Source organism: Quercus robur, chromosome 1 (assembly GCF_932294415.1).
Source record: "Quercus robur chromosome 1, dhQueRobu3.1, whole genome shotgun sequence".
In the NCBI taxonomy this organism is placed as follows: domain Eukaryota; kingdom Viridiplantae; phylum Streptophyta; class Magnoliopsida; order Fagales; family Fagaceae; genus Quercus; species Quercus robur.
Window position 1 is genome coordinate 12,406,254 of NC_065534.1, and position 20,567 is coordinate 12,426,820.

Here is a 20,567-nt window from a genome sequence, read left to right on the forward strand (position 1 = left end):
AGTATCTTTTTTTTTTTTTCCTCTACAACTTCTTTTTACAAACCAGGTCTAATTTCCACTTTATTTTAGAGTAGATTTCAATATGCAAGTATTTTTTTTTTAATGAAATATTAATTTTAAGAAATTAAAATCATATTTATGGTAAAAGTTATTGACAACCTAGCCTGAATAATATAATCTCAAAACCCAATTCTAAGAGCATCTCAAATAGACTAGGCAAACCCAAAATTATTTTCATTTTATATACTGAACCCTCAAAATCAAGCTCCAACATTCTCTCTATCTTAAGAATATTGTTTAGATGAGCTACAGTGACTCTCTTGGTGTAGAGAGCACTCTAACTTCCCTAAACATACTCTTGAGATTAAAATATTTGGTGTACTCTCTCACACCAATAAAAAAAAAAAAAAAATTTATTTCTAACACACTCGGCCCTCTTTATCTTAGGAAAAAAAATAAAAATAAAATAGAATTAAAAAAAAAAGATACAATATTTGTTGGAAAGTATATTTAAAAAAATACACATCTGATGTATGGATCGAAGATTTTTGGACCTGCCAGATTGGCCTGGTTGATCGGCTTATGGATGTGTAAAGTAAAATACTGTGGACCTAGCGCATGAAATGCCAAAGCCCATTTCCGAATTAATTTCCTTTTCTTTTGGGCCCTTCTCCATTGACAGCAGGTAAAAAAACGAACGTATTGGTCTCAATTCTCAAACGATGTGAGCTTCTGGTCTGGGTATAGAGTCTATAGACACGCACCGATGAAGCATTGCTTTGCAGCAAAGTGATTATTCAGCAAATGGTGATACTCTAATACCTCCTCCACACTTCACCTAGACTCACAGACACAGCTGCCCTTTACTCTACACACACACAATAATGGCGGCTTTAAGAGGAATATCCCACAACCTATACACCCATATCTCACACCCCAACCCTCAACTACTATTCTTCTTCAGAGGATTCTCTTCTAAGCTTTTCGTCAAAGGTATGCTACCACCTCTCTCTCTTTCTCTCTCTAGAATTAAGGTTTTTGAGCATTAGTTACCTCTGTTTGATACTGAGAAAATGTGGGTGATTGAGAATCATAACATTTTACCCCTGATTGACAACATTGTGAAACCAAGTACTAGTCAACTAACAAAACTATTCACTAGTTGTGATTTCTAAACAAAAAAAAGAATTGGGTAAGGCTGCAAAAGTGGGAGCTTTGTACATTTGTTGAAATCTACTGTAAAGCTAGTAACTTTTGCCTTTGCCTCTGTATATATTATTAGCAAGCTTTGATTCAATATCTTGGTGATTATGCTTTATATCTAGATTTTGGGTTTTAGGTTTTGGAAAATTAGGTAGGACTGAATAGAAAAGAAATCATTTCAGTCCTCAATTATGAGTGTGTATGTTATTGTATAAAACAGGAACTGTTACAATTGAATTGAAAATCCTGCTCCATTGGATTAGGATTAAGTTCTGTCCAGTTATAAAGTGGAAGTATATAGAATTATAGCAACTTTTATGGACTAGAGTTCTCATCAAACAATACCTGGCAGAGCTACAACCCTGTCAATTTTTTAACCATACATTTATGGATTTAAGTCATCAAAAGAAAAGGGTAGAGGTTAGACGGGAGCAATTATCATTTATGACCCTCAACAAAGGGTTTCTATTGTGTTATGTTCCTAATAGAGATCGACAAATTCTTCATGTTTTGCTTACTTGTATATGATAAGATTCCATGACTTCAAAACTACACTCTTGATTCATTGGTAGAGTTGCTTGGTGCTTGTACTGCAGACCCTTGTTCTTGTATCTGCTGAGGATGTACTACTACTTCGTCATCTTGCCTATCTGATGAAAGTATGACTGAAAATTTGATGCTTGAGGTTCATAATGGTTAAACCTCAATCAGAATTAAGCTTTATTGCAATGCTTCAGGAATTATATTTTTCAGATAGGCACAAGTGATATTGTTGAGTCCGAAATTTTGATACATAGTTAAACAACCTATTGCAACCCCTTTTATCAGATTCTCATTATAAGCATCTATTAATATGTTGAAGGATGGCTGCTGAGTGTGCATCTGCTTAGGGTCATTCTCAACTTATTTCTAAGCTGGATAGAGGGTATAATTTGTTTAGTTACAGTGTACTACATATCCAGTGTCAAAGCGGGGTTTGCTTATCAAAGTTTGATTCCATCTGATAACTTTTTCCTGTCCCCTTTGAGCTTAATTCTGACACACAAAGAAACTATGCTATTGCAATATTTAAATTGGGAAAAGCAGATGAACTTTGCTATGATATTTCGATGGAATATCTTGAATGTCAAACACGCATTTACCACATGTATGTGTAAGGTATCTAGAATATTTAGGCCATACAATATTACTCTTGGAGCTATATCCTTTGACACACCCAGCTTTACAACTCTTTTGCTATTCATAACTCATGAATTTGTTGCACGTATGCTTCTAATTTTTTCTTTTTTGGTTTTGAATTTGTTGCAGATATATCTTTCTCCACCACAGAAGAGACATTGGCTGAAGCCTTTTCAAAATTTGGTGAAGTTACTGAAGGTAACTACTGTTACTGCCAACCCTAGCATCAATGTATTTTTCCGTATCAATAATCTTTAGTCATCCAGCTCTTCTCCTTTTCCAGCTAAAATAATAAGGGATAAAGTCAGAAACAGATCAAAAGGTTACGGGTATGTGAGTTTTGCTAAAGAGGATGAAGCCAAGAGGGCCTTGACGGACATGAATGGGAAGGCAAGATTACATGATCTCCTCCTCCTCTGTTTTTTTTCTCCAGTTCATTTAATAATGTGAACAGTCATAATTTTTGCAGTTTCTAGATGGACGTGCCATTTTTGTAGACCCTGCAAGGCCAAGTAGACATTTTGATTCTGCTATTCGAGTAGCAAGAGGACCCCCAGAGCCAGCAGGTGATAGCTGATATTAACTTTCAAGTCTTCTTGATATACATGCACTAATGTTGGAAAGACTAGCACACGAATGGTCAGATATTTTATGTGTAGCTTGTTTAATTCTATTGCTTTAGTAAGCTTTTGATCTCACCGTGCCTATGGAACTTCTGGACGTCACTTTTAGAACCAACTCTTTCCATTAAGTCCATAGCATTTAATGGCAATTTATCCTTTTCAATGGGATTTAACTATTTATACAAATTGCTGCAAAGCATTTAACTATTTATGGAGTCCTGACAAAACCATTGAACTCAAAGAGATGAATGATGTTGTTACATATTTTCCCCCTATTTGGCATTGGCATAGCTGGGATTGTGTACATATGAGAATGATGGAAATCTAGTGAGGTTGGCATATAAATGGTTGCCACTTGCCAGAGAGTTGTGTCCAAGACCACAGCTAAGGGGAGCACAGGGGTGAAAGATGAGTACATCAAGAGATGTCAGTCTTGACCCTTTTTCTTAAATCAATCTAACTATTGATTCAAGATAAAAAATGTTTTGTCCATGCCATGGAGATGGAGGGCAAGGGTGTGTGGCCAGCAAAAGAGGCGAGAGAGAAGCTAAAAGAGGACCCTTGTCACAGACAAGCATGTCGTGAGAGGTTTTACCCCTTTTATTGTAAGCCTATGGATATTTATAGGGAGGAGATGGAATGTTTCATAATTAAATTCATGGTAAGACTTATCATTCATGCGAGAAGTAAAAACATTACTAATGTTGGGATTTTTTTAGCTCTTATGCAGGTTAGAAAATACATATTGCAGATATTTTGGTAAGAAATAATTTTCTAGTAATGAAAACCCTATCAAACAACTGAATGAAGATGAGGAATATTTCATTTCTAAATCTATTCTCGCTTGCTGGCTATAACCATGTCTAAACTCTAAAGGGTAAGATTCCTATAAAAAAATATGCAAAGATGTTTGTCTTACTTGGGAGTATAACCATTTTTATGTGGAAGTGACCTGGACGACTTGGGAGCTGGCATCTGAATTGGATAATATACTCATGCCCAATAATATTAAGATAATCCTCCCTGAAAATAAAAATGATATTATGATAGTCCTTTCATAAAGGCAATCACATGTGGGTTGGTACAGAAGTCACGGACATTATTCTAAGTAAAGGCAAATGTTAAGTCATATAGCAAGTCAGATAATTAAGTAAACTTTCTAATTGTTTGGCTAATTCGTGTCGTTAAGAGATAACAGGTTCAAGCACTGTCCACACCAAAAACTAATATGTGTTTTAGTTTGATAAAAAATAACATTCATCATAAGTAGATCCCATACATTGAAATTTTATTTCATCTATAAATTTATTTTATTTTTTTTCTAACCTCTCACAAAGCCAAGGAGACAAAATATGTGTAAAATTAGTACTAAAGTGGAGGAGCTCAGCCCATTTTTGCTTATTTATTAGAGAGAGGCCTATTAGCTTACAATCGAGTCCCCCTATCACTAAAACGAGCTATGTGCATATCGCCTTCGAGGAATAGGAATAGCGTTTGGCAAAGAGAAAAAGGTGTATGAAAAGTTTGCACTTTGTACCTTTAAATAAATCTAATAAATAGGGATTTAAATCCTGTGTTTGAAATGCGTAATTCAGATGCTAAACAACTTTTTATTGGCTATAAAAATAAAAGAATAAAAACTTTGATAGTACATATATATATTAATAATAATTTGATAGTATAATGGGAAGGGGGATTTAGAATTTGAGTCCATCATTTAAGAAAAATCAGTCAACTATTGATATGGGACATTATAAAGGATTTCATTTTCATCGGGTTATAATATAGGTGTCAATTTGAGTTAGCATGTCATGTTTGTGTTGTATCGAGATAAGGGTATTTGACTAAATGACTTAATTTAAATCTGACTCATTTAATAATTGTGTCATGATTCTTCAACCTTAACATGACTTGCTAATGAAGTGGATTGACATGAAACTTCTCATTTGACATGCTAAATAAACAGGCCGCATTAGGTTGATATGAATGTGACATGACTCATTTCAACCTACGTAACATTAAACATGTTGGGTTGACACAAATTCAATCTACTTAAACCGCTTAAAAAAAAATACATGATTTATATTGTTATTGTTATAAATTTAATACAAACTCAAAAAAAAAAAAAAAAAAAATCATGTTGCTTAAATTAAAAAAAAATTAATTATTTATATGGAGGTTTAGAGATTTAAGGTTTGTAAAGTTTCAAATGGAAAAATAGAACAATTAAAAGAAAACTTTTCCAAATCATTTGTTATTTGACAAGAAAATTACACTTGCTATTTTATAAGTAGGACATATCATACGAAATGAGTTTGAATTTTGCTTCTTTTTTTTTTTTGTTATTATTTTTTTATAACTAAGAATTAAGGTGGTAAAGACTAAAGAACGATCATTTTGAAGCAAATACCAAAAAAATTGAAAATTTTGTTGTATCTAAAAAATAAAAACCATTAACCGGGCCATGACTTATTATAAATGACCCATTATCCTAAATTCCTATTATTATTAATAATGAAACTTATATGTTTAGAAGAGTATTCCAACATTCCTCTATATTTTACCGTTGAAAACATACCCGACCCAATAATTATTGCTCACAAAACCCAATTTCTGCAATGAAAGACCTTCAATTTTTGGTCAAAATTGTAAAATAAAATAAAGGGAACCCCAATTTGGCAAAAAATAAAAGTTAATAACTTCTGCATAATTAATAATTATTACAAAATCCCCTTCACAATAATTGGGGACCCCCAAAATTTACATAAAACTCTCTCTTTGTCTTGGGCTCATAACGTAATTACTGTTAGTCTAGGGCTTCTTATCCGTAAATAATTAAAAAAAATGAAAAGCAATAATTATTTTTATTACATACTAAAAGCAAAAAATAATTAGATCTTGCAGTTTTTCCGAGTTTTCGCTGTTCAAACTTTAACATTCAAAAAAGTCTCCGCAGATAGCTTCTCCGGTACACACTCTCTCTCTCTAAAACTCTCACTTTCTCTCTCTAGAATTTGCCTTTTCTGTGATAAAAATCTTACCTTTTGTCTTTTTCCTTTTTTATGTTTTGTTTTTTTTTTTATGTGTTTGATTTGTTGGGGTGTGATTGTCATGGTGGCAACATAATGTGACTTTTTTTTTTTATTGAAATTGAATGCAAATTGAGCTTAGTTTTGGTATTTAAGAGATGGGTTTTTGCGCATTTCAACTGGGGTTTCCAAAGTCTGGAGCGTTTTTTGGTTTTTAATTTGTAGGGTATGGTGTGGTTTGGTTTGGTGTGCTATTGCATGAGCTTTTTGAGATACATGAATATTTAGCTCCTCAAGTATGAGGAACTTTGGACTTGAACTTGATTGGATTTGTACCTGTTGTGATTCTAAATTTTTTGTGTGTGTTTATGGAAATATAGTTTGTTTACTCTTTTGGGTAGGTTAATTTTGTTTATCTAGCTCGATAAGATTGAGGGGAAATGATAGTGGCATTATATTACTGTTTCTTACTGGTAACCTGGTAGTTAGTAGAGATTTGTATTCTATATGGATCTTCTGAAGAAGTCCTGTTTTCCAAAAAATATGTCATTTGGCCATGTCAATGATTTCCTTAAATGGAAAGGCTTATGGAACCCACAAATTTATAACCAATTTTTAGATGTTTGCTGAAGAAAATATCTATTCATTCTGGTTTTAAAAATGGTATAATAAGATGTTTTCATCAAGGAGCTCGAAATCCTTATTATATGAAAAAACATGTTTACTGTTTTACATTTATAATTCCGGCTATGTAGAGAGGGATATTGCATTTTATTTATTGCTCTCTCACATTTTAAAGGAACTTGCTGGATATGAAAACGTTGCGACTTTTTTTTTTTAATATACACAAATGCGTGAAATTATTTATAAACTTTCTTAAGGAGTGTCAATGTATGATCTGATGATATGGTGGAAGAATATAATGTTCTGAAAAGGGAATTTTACGGATAACCCTTTGTCGATATCAAGTTTAAAAAAAAAGGTCACGCGTGTAGATTTAATATGAGTAATTGGGTGAATTTGGTAAATGATTGTTGTTGTGTTTTGGTGGGACATATATTTGACTTGGATATTCTGGGGTTTTGAATTTTAGATTGGTTCTTATAATCAAGGGAATGATATGGCTTAATTGGGTTATGGTAGACAATTGAATATTTCTTCTACGTTATATAGTCCTAGGATAACAGTTTGGTATCATATACTTCATCTATGCTATTTGAGATAGTCTGTAGTTGCCTTAAATAATGAAATTAATTTATAGTAGATTTATATACCTTCTCTGCTCTATCAAGAATGTACTGTGTAGTCTGTAAATGAAGATGGCACGCTATTGTTTATTGACTCTCTTGTGTCTTATGAATTGTAGTCTTAAGTATTGGGTTATGTTACTTCTCAGGAGATATTGTAAGAATTTAATTGTTTTTTTAAAATAAAATGTTGAATTATTGATACTGTGTGTACTGGTTATGTAAAACATGTCTATAATGTCCATCCCAAATACCTGATCTCAACTTATATGTCTAAATTTATTGCAGGAAGGTGCACAAAATTGGTACGTTTATTTGGAACTGTATTATTTTCTACAATTGGACCATTTTTGTGGCTTTTTTCTCCCTTTTGTTTGAGCTCTCTCGTTCCTTTCATATCTGAATGACTCTTAAGCGTAACCCTGGAAACTTCTTTTGAGTATGGTGTGTCGCCTTGGATTACCGTGAAGCATTATAATTGTCTCCATATTTAATTGAATTATCCTTAATTTATTATCATTATTATTTGGTTACATTTTGTGCTTCTTTGCTATTGTTAAATTTTATGGGGTTATGTGCACCCTTTGGGATGAAGATAGTGAAAGGCTTTTTTTTTTTTTGGCTTTGGCCTATATGTTTTTTTTACAGCAGCCTAATTCTGATTCAAGAAATTCATGATTTGAAAATTTGCACCACCTTCATGATCATTATAAGTATCATTCAGAAATCTCTTTTACCGGTCTTGTTAGTACTGCTACTAATGTTATCATTATCCCATTGGTAAAAGTCTTTCACATTGCAACCCCCTTGAGTCTTTATCTCATCATGTGGGTTCAGTTGAAATTCATACCCTGTTGACCAAAAACACTGAAATTCATACTCTGCAACTCCTTTTGGCCTTTCATTTTGTTTCCTCCTTTCGGCATGTGTATACTTCTTCCCATAAATTCTTCTGGCCTCTGTGCCTTCTTCACAGTTGCCTTGCCAGCGTGTTTAATTAGATACATAAGATGCCACGGACAAGGGCAAATGCTAAGCCAGTTGAAGTGGAAAAGCCAAGTGAGCCTGAAAAGCCAGTTGAGTCTGATGAGAAAGTTGATCTTGATGAGGACAATGATCCTGAGGAGGTGATGGAAGAAGAGGTTGAGTATGAAGAAGTAGAGGAAGAAGAGGAAGTTGAAGAAATAGAAGAAGAGGTGGAAGAAGTAGAGGAGGAGGAAGAAGAGGAGGAGGAGGAGGTGGAAGAAGTAGAAGAAGAGGATACTGATAATGCAAATGGACCTGATGACGAGATGAAGGTTGAAGATGAGGACGAGAAAAAAAAACATGCTGAACTTCTTGCCCTTCCTCCACATGGTTCTGAAGTGTACATCGGTGGCATTCCCCATGATGCTTCAGAGGAGGACTTGGAGCTTTTTTGTGGATCTATAGGGGAAGTTACAGAGGTTAGCTCCATTTCTATAGAAAGCAATCTTGTAAGTTCCTTTGTGAAAATTTATATCAATGCCACTATGGTCTATGAGAACAGGTTCGGATTATGAAAGGCAAAGATTCTGGTGAGAACAAGGGCTTTGCATTTGTGACCTTTAGAAGTGCAGAATTAGCTTCGAAAGCCATTGATGAGCTGAATAGTACTGAATTCAAGGTAACGTAACCTTTTGTGCATCATTTCTTATTGCCTTTTTCCCCACATAAGCCGAGGACTTGTTGGCAAGTTTTGAATTTGATGTAAAATTATTATTGTTAGCTAAAGGATTAAGAGAAGTATTCCTTAGAGCTTTTTAAAGGTTTCTATTATTATTATGGCCATTTGCTGTTATTTATGTATGCTGCAATTGTTGAATGTTTTTTTGTAAACTCTCTCTCTCCAGGGTAAAAAAATAAAATGTTCAACATCTCAAGCAAAGCACCGTTTGTTCATTGGTAATGTTCCTAGAAGCTGGGGAGAGCAGGATCTAAAGAAGGTTGTCATGGAAGTTGGGCCTGGAGTTACTGCTGTGGAACTTGTTAAGGTCAGTGTGAACTAGTTATATGTCTTTAGGGTAGTTATTATTAATAGTTGAGATCATTTATTTCATTTTTGTTTATTTTCAGAATTCCCAGTACCTTTAAAAAATTTATGTTTTACCACAGCCAGTGGTTTAGTTCTTTTGTGCCAGTTACAAGTGTCTTGTACTCAATTTATTAAACTCTTGGTCACAGGATGCAAAGAATCCAAGCAATAACCGGGGCTTTGCTTTTGTTGACTACCATAACCATGCATGTGCTGAGTATTCAAGGCAGAAGATGATGAATCCCAAATTTAAGCTAGGTGATAATGCCCCAACTGTGAGCTGGGCCGACCCTAAAAATGCTGATTCTTCTGCTGCTTCACAGGTCTTGTAAATTTTTTCCTTTGTTTATATAAAAGTTATAGCTTCCTGTCCATACTAGAGGACCAACTATCTCAGTTAAAGTAACTGGAACTGAGCCAGATTTTTTTTTTTGGGGTGGAGGGCATGCCTCCCCCCCTCCCTCTGCCATTGGGAACATCAGTGCTGTTGTTAATGCTTGACATTGGTGACAGGTTCAAATATGTCAGACTCTTGTCTTCTTTTGTTCTAAACTAGTTTTCAGGATCTGGTGGTAGTTGAATTTCATTGCAGTCTATTGTTGGGGCATTGCTCTTGAAGAACTGAAGCTTGTATTGTACAGGTGAAGGCAGTATATGTGAAGAATTTACCGAAGAATGTTACCCAAGACCAGCTAAAGAAGCTATTTGAACATCATGGGAAAATCACAAAAGTGGTTCTGCCACCCGCAAAATCTGGACAGGAAAAAAGTAGAATAGGTTTTGTACATTTTGGGGAGAGGTCAAGTGCCATGAAGGCGCTGAAGAATACAGAAAAATATGAACTTGATGGTGATCATTCATTTGTTTCTTAATGCATTTTACCTTTTTCGAACAAAATTAAATTAGTCATTCACATTGCTTGGTTTGTTCTGATTTACAGGCCAAGTTTTGGAGTGTTCTCTTGCAAAACCACAGGCAGATCAAAAGTCTGGAGGATCAAATTCACAGAAGGCAGGACTGCTTCCAAGTTATCCTCCTCGTGTTGGTTATGGTTTGGTTGGTGGTCCCTATGGTGCTCTTGGTGCAGGATATGGTGGTGCAGGATATGGTGCCACAGGCTTTGCACAGGTGAGTACTGTTTAAATGTGTCACTCTACTCATTTGTGTATGTTCTTTCTTATAAAGGGAATATTTATGTACATAATATCAGTTCTGAGCCTTGTTCAGTAACTGTCATGATTTAGGTGTTTTACATGAATATTTATTGTTGCTTTTGTACATTACTTTTAGGTCATAGCCTGATAAAATATGTTGGTAGTTCTGATTCAAAAGTTGCAGTCTGTTTTATTGATTATTTAAATTTGCATCTCTTTGTGAGGTGGGTGTAAACTCTTAGGGTGAACATGCTAAAATCCAAATGCTTTCGTACAATCCTAATGTGCTCAGTTGTGATAAAAAAAAGCTTGAACTTTCCTTTTTTTTTTATAGGTAATAAAACTTTATTGAAAAAATGAACATCGTGTTCATGATGATGAACACTTTGGACATGAAGAAAATACAAAAAGCTCAAGAGCTAAAGCTAACAGATAACAGATTGTAGAAAGCAGAAACTGAAATACATTGTGTAAGACCCCAAATACTAGCCCACTAAAATAAAATACCAAAAAGAAGATGTTTTAAAAGATCTAAGGATCTCTTTTGTGAAGCACTCTCTCAGAAGTTTCCACTCCCACCCCCTCAAGCAAAGAGATTTCAAAATACCAGCTGATTAAGTTAAAGTGAACAGCCCCGAGCAAATCTTCTAGAGTACCCTTTGTTTCTATTGATGCATGCTTGTTTTCTTGCGTTGGCTTCAAGCCTTAGTAGGGTCTCAGAGTGCCTTGGACAACTTTATATATGAAATGAATACACAAATACTCTGAAGTTCTTAACTATTATTATCTAAAAAAAAGTGTGATAACTGCCAATGACCTTCAGCTGGATGGCATGTTCTTCCTCCTAAAATAATGGGATCAAGGGTGAGATCAAGTTCCACTGGGTGAATATATAACTTTGCAATTAAAAAAAGGAGTGAGTGAAGTGAATGAATCATCATGAAAATGTTTTTGATATGGTCAAGAAGGACCTAGACACAGATTGGGAAAGCTTGTAATATCTACTTTTTGTTTTTGATAGGTATGAAAAAATATATTAAAGACACTACAATACAATATGCAGGAAAAGCTTGTAATATCTACTTTAGAAAATGAGGGCTTTTTTTGTTTGGTCTATGTAAAAGATATTTATTGGAACTCCTTAGAAACCAATATATACCTTCTCCAAATGAGGTTCTTCATGTTTTTATAAAAAAGTATGGGGACTTTATATATATAGAGAGGGGACCTCTTAGAAAGGAAACAGAAGACTAGGAGAGAGAGAGAGAGAGAAAATGAAGGAAGAAGTTTCTGTTCTTGACTTGCATTCTGATTAATAGAACTGGTTAAGGAATTTGTTGGCATACATATTATAAATGTATATCTCTATACTTCGTCTGCCCACTGTATTCATGCTGTGTTGTTTCCTGAATCGAATGTCCATATCTGTGCATCCAAGGATAAGAAGTAGGAATGGGAAAAAATGGGAGGATGACGATGCAATGCAGTCTTCCAAGATGATTGGTGGTGGGTATGAGGAAAAGAAAAGGATGTTAGAGAGAACAGTATGTAAGAAACAATGGTGGCTAATAAGGTCTTCTGATTTTTAATGAACTCTAGTTTAAATGATGCCTTCTTTACTTGTAAAAGTACGGTGGAGAATTACATTGTGGGCTCAACACTTGCTGGGTGCATGTGTAACTTAACAATAGAAAAGTCTTCAAAGAGCCTCACTATCTTTTTTTCCCCCTTGCTTTTTGGTAATTATGCCTCTCATTATCATGAGAGTTGAAGATAGAAAATAATTAGACTAGAAGAAATAAGATGATGGTTTGGGAAATGAAGCAAAGATAAGAAGAGCACGTGGGAATAGAGAGGCAAAGAGCAATGTGTCTAATAACCACCATCATGACGGATCTCTCTTATGTGGCCAAAACACCTTTTTGTAGGCTAGAACCAAGGAACTTCAAGCAAATGTTCCAATGAATATAGTAAATACTTAAAATTTTTATTTCATTCAAAAAATTCCCAAAAATATCTAGTAGCTCATCAATATGCTCGTCATATATTTACATTGATAAATTTAAAGTAAAGTGATCCAATTTCTTCTCTGTGTTCTAGCCAGGTCCCTCTGGTTGAATCCCAAGAGACTTGTTATTTGACATAGCGGAAATTGAGAAAGTTTGGGGTGATAGTTGACCCCCCCCCCCCCCCCCTTCTCTCTCTCTCTCTCTCTCTCTCTCTCTCTTCCCATCCCACCCAAATAAGAGTCAAGTGGATAACAATTTGGAGTTTTCATAGGAATTAAACTCTGCCTATATATACAAGGCCTGTAATTGAGAAAATGTGCTGGCGTCTTACATTTGGTCATTTTAAAGTTGAGAAGTAAGCCTACTTAGCTGCTTCTCCTATGCTACTTATACACGCATTTATTTATGTATACATGTCTTATATATCCTTTATGTTGTTGGAGTTCTCTTTGGGCTGGGTGGGGGGTTTCATTCCTCTTTATTTTTTTGGTGTTGGGTGGGTGGGGGATTTCACTCTCCCACACACATAATGACACGTATATGTACTTTATGTTGTTGGAGTTCTCTTAGAGGCTGGGTGAGGGGTTTCATTCATTTGTGTGTGTGTGTGTGTGGGGAGGGGTTCTCTTTGTTTGGGATGAACTCACAAAGACTTGACCCAAGGACTTCCCTTGTAGTGTGGCGTCTTTAGGATGGAAATTTCTATCATATATATAATATGAAATAATAAAATTAAATCACTTGTTATTGGTCTTTAAACAGTGCTACTAGCCTATTACATATTATATATGTGCTTTGCTGTTGAGTACCACTGCAATAAATTTTGCTCATCTTGTTTACTTTTTACACTTGTAATTGACGAATCTAGATTTTTGCTGATACTTGGACATGTTTTGCAGCCCATGATGTATGGGAGGGGACCAACTCCTTCTGGTTTGGCAATGATGCCAATGCTTTTGCCTGATGGACGGATCGGATATGTTCTGTAAGCACATCCATGCTATAGACAGGCTTATTCTTACATATATTACATTATTAATTATGCATCTGCAATTTTTTCATGTAAATTCCTTCTCTCTTGTCCAATTTTAACAGCTTTAGTATCCATTGAGATTCACTGCTTGGGCATGTAATCGATTTATTTAGTGATGCAGATCTAAGAAGCCTAAGAAAGCCCAATGGGCCTTTGTTTTATTAGATTTGGTTATCTAGTTATTATGAGTTTAATTATAACTGTTTTTTACACACACCCACAAATGCACATGCTCGGACAGCCCACCCACACACACGAATTTATCGATTGGTTGGTAAATGAGTAAATGACATTTGATTGATATAAAATCTGATACACACATGCAATGTTAAATAACATCTAATTGATATGAATATTGGGGGTCCACACACACAAATGCATGCATGTGTGAGCACAAACAAACACGAATTTATTGATTGGATGGTAAATGGCATGTGATTGATATGAAATTTGAGGTGCTTGTTAAGCATGAGGAGATTATATAATTTGATAGTGGGATTGTCACAGTATAAATCCCATATGTGGTTTCTACATTCTACTTATCAAAAAGAATATAAATATAAATCCAATATAAGAAGTTATTGACTAGTGTAGTATTAATAAAGAACTATACCAGGTAAAATGATGCGTAATTAAGTGCTTGGATTGTCCCTTTCCTCTCCTCTTGGGACTAAATGAGGGTTAGGATTGTAGCCTTACAATGAGCCTCATATGAGATTATTATTATTATTATTATTTTTTTGGTGGGGTAAGTTATTCACACACGCATTGAGTCTTGAAGCTACAATCTCACCCTCCATCTAACACTTATAAGGGGAGGGGAGGGGGTTCTAGTGGAGGTAGAACTCATTGGCCTTGTATAAAGGTATCTTAAAACCCCTCTACGCAGATTCTGGTGTCATTACATCAGAAATTTGGACTGGAAGTCTTTCTTTGATCCATTGGACCCATAAACTAATGCTCTATGAGTCTCAACTTCAGGTCTTTTGCTTTTGATATGATCTACCTCTTAATGCCTAGTACTTGCATAGCGTGTTGTGAAGACCCACTAGGCCAGTTGGTCACTTCATTCTTTCTGATGCTTTTTATAAGAAGCCTATATCTACTTTGCATGAACTGATAGGCAATTTTTGGAGCCATTTCTCCTCCAGGATTAGGTCTGTTTATTTGTTAGGCTATTTGGATCTTGGAAACAGCATAAAGAATAGGAAACAATAATATTTCTTTGATTAACTCATTTTGGCGATTTTGACAAATTTCCTCTCCTTTCCCCTCCCTTCTACAATCCAAAAGGTTACTAGTTTTCCAATCAAACTTTTATGTGCACTGTATGATTGATTTGCTACCAAACAGAGACTGGTGACGTGAATTTTAGGGGCTACGGCTGTTTATGGCCCACAATAAGGTTTATCGAACCTCCACTTTCATGGTCTTTTTAGTTCCATATGTTAGCTAAATAAATGGTTGGTTGGTATCAAATAGCATAAATTACAAAATTATTGGCTGATGCACCTTTAAGTAAGTTGATAATCGATATTTCAAGTGTACTTGTAATTCTCAAGACTGGGACATAAATGGAGAAATATGAATTGCTTTATGTGACATCCTAATTGTTGTACCTGGAGATTGACGTTCCATTTTCTTCTTATCCTTGCAGGCAACAGCCAGGAGCACAGCCACATACTCCACCTTCACATCCGAGAGGAGGTGGCAGGGGTGGGGGTGGTGGTGGTGGTGGTGGTGGTGGGAGTGGCAGCAAGAGTAGTGGCAGTTCAAGTAGGGGAAGGCACAGTAATGATGGTGGTCATGGGCGCAGGTATCGCCCATATTAGTTGCAGGTTAACTGCTAAAAATTATACATCAGAGAGTGTGCATTAATGTCAAACCTTAAGATCATTCAAGATCTGAATTTAACAGTGTCATCTTCTTCATTGAAGCGTGTAGTGGTATTATTGTACTTTGTCAGTGATTATTTCATTTGACATTTGTTAGTTTTGTTAAGCTGTTTTATTCTGTTTTAATATTGATTTATAAGCCCTCAGTCCTTTCTGCTTATTATAATCTGTTATACTTTTTTTTCCCTTTCTTTTGTTTTGCATATTTTGTTAGCATACGTATTTTCTTTTGTTTTGCGTTTATATATATATATATATATATATATCTTGGATTCTGTCTTCCTCCATAAGGATAGCGCATACCAATGCCCAGTTTATTAGCCTACCTAGTTTGCCAATATCAGTTTGGCTTAGGGCATGTGAAGGGTAAACTATAGACTTGTTAACCTTGTTTACAGTTCAACTACAGAAGAATAGCGTAACAAGGGCAAAGCTTCTGTCCAGTACAGTAGAGCAACGGACAGGAAATGATATTGACATGTGACCATTTTTGGATAGGCGTCAATTGTTTCCTATTTAATATTGCTTCAATTTACTGGACACAAGTTAAACCCTAACAACAATACAATGTAAAGTACGGATAATACAATGGGTCCATGGGGGCTTGGACATGTCTTTTGTCAATTCTCGTTAACTTTTCAATTGTAGTATTTTTGTTTGCAATCCTCAAATTCCCCAGCCAAGAGTTTCTAGCATGATTCCGCTAACGGTCCATTTCTTAGAACAGGACTACAGCAGCTTGTGATGCAGCATTCTTGACAGCATCCATTGATGCTGCTCTTTTCTTAGCGAGGGCTTTGATGTACAGACCTCATATATTTCCTTAGAGCTCTTATGTCTTTTCCCTAATTTAAAATGGAAGACCTGATAGGGAGAATTCCTTATTGTTGCATCTTGGACCCCTTTAGCTCTGACTTATAATCCAAGTTTAATTATTGTTGCAATTTCCAAGTCCCAGAATTCCTATTAAAGATCGACACAATTGGTAAGAGATTCTTGATGGAGAATTTGAACTTTGCCTGTTCCTGGGGATAGACTACAGATTTTGAACTTTACCCCTTACATGAGGATAGAAAAAACTCAAACATAGGGCTCATCCTAATAATGGCTAGGGGATTAATATATCTCCTGTATAGTATTGTTAATTGAAAAGCATTACATAATCTTTGAAGGAGGATCAATGGGATATCATACCTCTAAAAAGGCATAGAGCCACCATAGAATTATCATTTGAAAGAAGAGAACACAAGGGTGGAAAAATTCACGTTCAATAGCTGAACTTTGATATGTCCATTATTTTTTGAAAGGAGGATATGTCCACTTGAAGTCTAACATGAAAGCACTTTAAGATATTAACGAAGCTAAATGAAATAGTTCGATACAATTCAGCTAAAAGAAAGAGAGAGAAATGGTTCAATACAGTCTTCCTACTACAACTATTAAGTATTAACTAAAAAGATTAAAGTACAATTTATCTTTGCCTCTGACAAATCAACTAGTAACAAGAAAAATCAATGTTTTCACTCAGGCATGACCAGTGCCATCCTGGTCATCTTCATTTTCTACCTTTTCACCACCTCCACTATCATGTGATAGCTCTTCCAATTTCCTTTTCTTTTTCTCTTCTTTTTCCTTTGCCGCTCCAGCCTTCTTTCCTGCGTTTTTCTGCCTAAACTCTGCAAGGGAACCGAGAAGAATGATAAATGTTGGTCACATCGTGAAACCTCCCTAATATATCCAGCTACACTGATTAACTTGAATGAAAAATTTCAACCTCTAAACCAATTTTTCTGGGGGGAGATCTGTTATTTTCCAATCATTCTATAGATTAGAATGATCATCAATGCCTTACTTAGGTCGCAGCTTTTTGTCAACAGATATATTGCCAATAGTTTTGAAGCAACCAGACGATTAAGCTTGCTATACAAACAGATTAGAGATATAAACATTAAATACTATATAATAAAAGTTTGGTCCTAGAAGTCGTCATTGTGCCAAGATGCCAATTGGTTATTTCCTTTCTGCAGCAAAAGATTACACTCTCTTTGCACCAAGACTTGGATAAATTACATAATTTCTCTATAGTTTTGGGTGATTTCAAATTAAATTCTACATTATTTTTTTTATAAAAATTATAACTATGATATTTTAAATCCTTTCAATTTACACCCCCAATAAGTCTTTATTAACTAAAAGTAAAAGATATTCACATAAGTTGTGACTAAAACAGTTAAACCTATCTAAACACAAAATAATCCTACAGCATGATCCATTCCACATGACAATCAAGCAGAAACCAAGATGATATTGAGCCAGTGAACAAAGGGGATAATAAATAAGTCCCTACCTTAGACTTGCAACTCCTGGTGTATTTACAAAGAAATTTTGAACACACAATTAATTGGAAGCAAACTGACCTTACTTCAAAGACACCTCCACAGCTCAATCTATCTACTTCCTCAAGCTGTACTCCACTATGATACAGCAAAGTGCAGACGAACATACTAGGGACTCTAAAAATAATTCTCCTCTATAATCAGGAAAAGAATCCATTTTACTACAAGTTAGACTATAAAATTCTTATTGTAATGCCTTAGTACCTTCCTCAAGCTGTACTCTACTACGATACAGCAAAGTGCAGACAAATATAATAGGGACTTTAAATATAATTCTTCTCTATAATCAGGAAAAGAAACCATTTTACTTCAAGTTAGACAACAAAATTCTTATTGAGATGCTAATTAGACAACACTTGAAAGGGATACTAGTCAACCTTTGGTCTCAAAACAGGCTGTCCATCCATACCTAGTTCAATCTCCCATTCATACCTGACAGTCGGCAGCATTCAGATTGAGCTATCAACTCCATTCAAATCTCTCAAGTTACTTTGTAAAGAGCCTTTTTGATATTAGAAAAACACATAGGTGAAGTTTAGACTACCCATATCTATTGTTACAGGAGTTGCCTTCTTCTGAGTGAGTATCACATGCATTTTCTTCAAACTGACTAAACTCAAAAGTGACTATGCATTTAGTGTTGACCACATCCCTCATAGATGGGGAAAAAATGCATCTAGCCCACAATAGAAGCAAGACAAACCATAATAAAATTCAATCTGATATCAGCCTAAGTAGACAACAAAAGCTCTTTGAGTGTCTTCACATTGCAAACCTTCTTGATAGGAGAGAGACTTATTTGGAAAAGATCCAAATTCTTGAAAGATTTCATATTATCTTTGAAGGAGAGATGATAAGATTTCATATTCTGTTGCAAAGTTTAATCACAATGCCGAACACATTACTCCCCATTGAAGTTGGATCCTATCATGTTTTGTGATCATCTTCCAAGATTATAAGATTGTGTTGAACTGATATGAACAAGGTTTATTTTAACGTAAAGCACTACAGAATTTCTGACAGTGGGATTAATTTTAGAATTTGAACAAAAGTAGGATCTCCTAGAAATATAGAATGTTAACAACATTGCACTTCTCAATCCCATCCAGGCCATTCAGTGTCTTTTCTAATAACTGAATCATATTTAGTTATGCATAACATTTAAACTATTCCTTCTATCTATCCTCCACTTAGTTTAAGGGAGTCATCTATTTAAAAAATTGTCATCTCAAAAGGTAAACATAAGAGGAGAAGAGGGGAGAAAACCAATACAAGAGAAGTATAGTCGACGAATAGCTAAGCGAAAAAATTCTCATGTACCAACATTCTACTTCTATTCTTCTAACGAAATTTAAAAAAAGAAAAAAAAAAAAAAAAAGACCCTTTGAGTTGGACAAGAACCCTTCTCTGCCTTTAAGAATTCCCCTTTTTCTCTGTGTCTCTAAAGACTAGAGCAAGGTAGCATAGAGAATTCACTCTCTAAAATGTCTTTCTTTTTTATCAATCTTCGAAACCCCCACTGCCCCCAACTTTCATTAGGCATTGTATTAACTTTCTGTTTGTCATCAACAAAGAAATATACCTTAGAATAGCCATTTTCCTCAAAACTACATACATTTGAATAATGCTCATATATAGGTTTCTAAATTCATCTTATGTGAATGAATGAAAGTAAGTGATATAAAAATGGAGATGGGTGATAGAGAATTTGAAAGCTGACCATGAAGTGAGGCTTTAAGAGGACCGAGAAAGTGGGAAAACTCAATTTCTTGAAGAGCAGTGAGGACATCATCAGCATTGATAGTCTGCCTCTTCGATTCCTTACATATGTCATTGGCACTGCAAATTCACATTCAACAATTAAACACATACGAACCCTAACCTAAGTAAGAAATTGAGAGAGAGATTGAGAAGAATGAATAGATACGTGGCAGAGAGGTAGTGGATGAAGATGCGAGCGCTTTCGGAGAAAGCAAGGAGGGCGTCCTTGTGAACGGACATGTCATCGCCGTCATGGGACAGCTTTTCCTTCACCACGCGCCGCACTATCGTTCTCGGCAGCTCCTCCGCCTCCGATATCACTTTCTGATTCTCGCTCTCCATCTCTGATTCTTCTATTTTTATGAGATTTTCTAATACTACTTTTTTAGGTTTAGTTGTTTCCCTTTCCCGCCATTGGCTCTCTCTCTTGGTCCGCTTTTACTTTGGGTGCTCTCTTGTTGGGCTTGGTAAGTTGTTAATAATAATAGGTTTAGGTAAGGCCCAATCAGACAAAATTCAATTAGATTTTCAAATTTTTTTTTTTTTTTAATGGTTTCATTTAAAATTTTGAATTTTTGTGCCAAATAAGTTATTAGTCCAAAACCCAAAGAGTTTATATAAAAAACTATACAAACGATAAGCCAAACCTGAATAGTTTATATCAAAAACTATATAAATGCTGCAATGGAGAAATTGGATTGTCACAAAAACTTAGGGCTCGTTTGGTAGAGGAGTTTAAGTAATGTTGTTTGTATTTTTTTGAAATATGTGTGGGTGAAAATGTGTATAATGTTGTTTAAAAACTAAAAATATGTGTTTAAGATATTCTACCAAACGGAGCCTAAACTCTTTGAATTCTCTCTCTTTAATGGAAACTATGAAATTGTTGATGAAGTTTTAGAGCAAAAAAATAAAAGCAAGTTACTTTGTTTTTACTCAAAGGTTTTAGAGAAGCTTGTTGTTTTCATTGTGCAATCATTTTCTA

The 20,567-nt window shown here is 35.0% G+C and overlaps 3 protein-coding genes across 6 annotated transcripts; 2 read left to right on the forward strand and 1 right to left on the reverse strand.

Moving 5' to 3' along the window:
- The first annotated feature begins 707 nt into the window (after positions 1–707).
- On the forward strand, positions 708–3,212 carry LOC126721397 (small RNA-binding protein 11, chloroplastic-like). The gene is made up of 4 exons (XM_050424439.1): positions 708–993; positions 2,512–2,580; positions 2,666–2,772; positions 2,852–3,212. Exons 1-4 carry the CDS (start codon positions 885–887, stop codon positions 2,957–2,959), a joined length of 393 nt encoding a protein of 130 aa, XP_050280396.1. The 5' UTR covers positions 708–884; the 3' UTR covers positions 2,960–3,212.
- Positions 3,213–5,827: 2,615 nt separating this feature from the next.
- On the forward strand, positions 5,828–15,585 carry LOC126721408 (heterogeneous nuclear ribonucleoprotein Q-like). Of its 4 annotated transcripts, none has more exons than XM_050424445.1 (10): positions 5,828–5,973; positions 7,570–7,586; positions 8,258–8,726; positions 8,810–8,926; positions 9,153–9,293; positions 9,484–9,657; positions 9,976–10,183; positions 10,275–10,462; positions 13,397–13,482; positions 15,188–15,585. In XM_050424445.1, the coding sequence occupies exons 3-10, from the start codon at positions 8,292–8,294 to the stop codon at positions 15,360–15,362; spliced, it is 1,524 nt and encodes a 507-aa protein (XP_050280402.1). In that variant the 5' UTR covers positions 5,828–5,973; positions 7,570–7,586; positions 8,258–8,291; the 3' UTR covers positions 15,363–15,585. The 4 variants fall into 4 exon arrangements, with proteins under 4 accessions (XP_050280402.1, XP_050280409.1, XP_050280406.1 ...); XM_050424452.1 differs by having other exon boundaries at positions 5,843–5,973; positions 8,270–8,726; XM_050424449.1 differs by having other exon boundaries at positions 5,860–5,973; positions 7,930–8,726.
- A 1,092-nt stretch (positions 15,586–16,677) lies between these two features.
- LOC126721430 (DNA polymerase II subunit B4) lies at positions 16,678–20,030 on the reverse strand. Its single transcript, XM_050424463.1, has 3 exons — positions 19,749–20,030; positions 19,542–19,660; positions 16,678–17,101 (listed from the first exon to the last, which is right to left on the reverse strand). Exons 1-3 carry the CDS (start codon positions 19,922–19,924, stop codon positions 16,950–16,952), a joined length of 447 nt encoding a protein of 148 aa, XP_050280420.1. The 5' UTR covers positions 19,925–20,030; the 3' UTR covers positions 16,678–16,949.
- Between the last annotated feature and the right edge of the window lie 537 nt (positions 20,031–20,567).

Bases quoted from the DNA above. Each gene is read 5' to 3' on its own strand.
- LOC126721397 (XM_050424439.1), top strand. From the start codon at position 885: ATGGCGGCTTTAAGAGGAATATCCCACAACCTATACACCCATATCTCA. The intron at 2,581-2,665 runs GTAACTACTGTT...CTCCTTTTCCAG, and splicing joins ATTTGGTGAAGTTACTGAAG to CTAAAATAATAAGGGATAAA. The intron at 2,773-2,851 runs GCAAGATTACAT...TAATTTTTGCAG, and splicing joins TGACGGACATGAATGGGAAG to TTTCTAGATGGACGTGCCAT.
- LOC126721408 (XM_050424445.1), top strand. From the start codon at position 8,292: ATGCCACGGACAAGGGCAAATGCTAAGCCAGTTGAAGTGGAAAAGCCA. The intron at 8,927-9,152 runs GTAACGTAACCT...CTCTCTCTCCAG, and splicing joins TGAATAGTACTGAATTCAAG to GGTAAAAAAATAAAATGTTC. The intron at 10,463-13,396 runs GTGAGTACTGTT...CATGTTTTGCAG, and splicing joins GTGCCACAGGCTTTGCACAG to CCCATGATGTATGGGAGGGG.
- LOC126721430 (XM_050424463.1), bottom strand. From the start codon at position 19,924: ATGGAGAGCGAGAATCAGAAAGTGATATCGGAGGCGGAGGAGCTGCCG. The intron at 19,661-19,748 runs GTATCTATTCAT...GTGAATTTGCAG, and splicing joins ATCCACTACCTCTCTGCCAC to TGCCAATGACATATGTAAGG. The intron at 17,102-19,541 runs GTCAGCTTTCAA...GTTCCCTTGCAG, and splicing joins TCTTAAAGCCTCACTTCATG to AGTTTAGGCAGAAAAACGCA.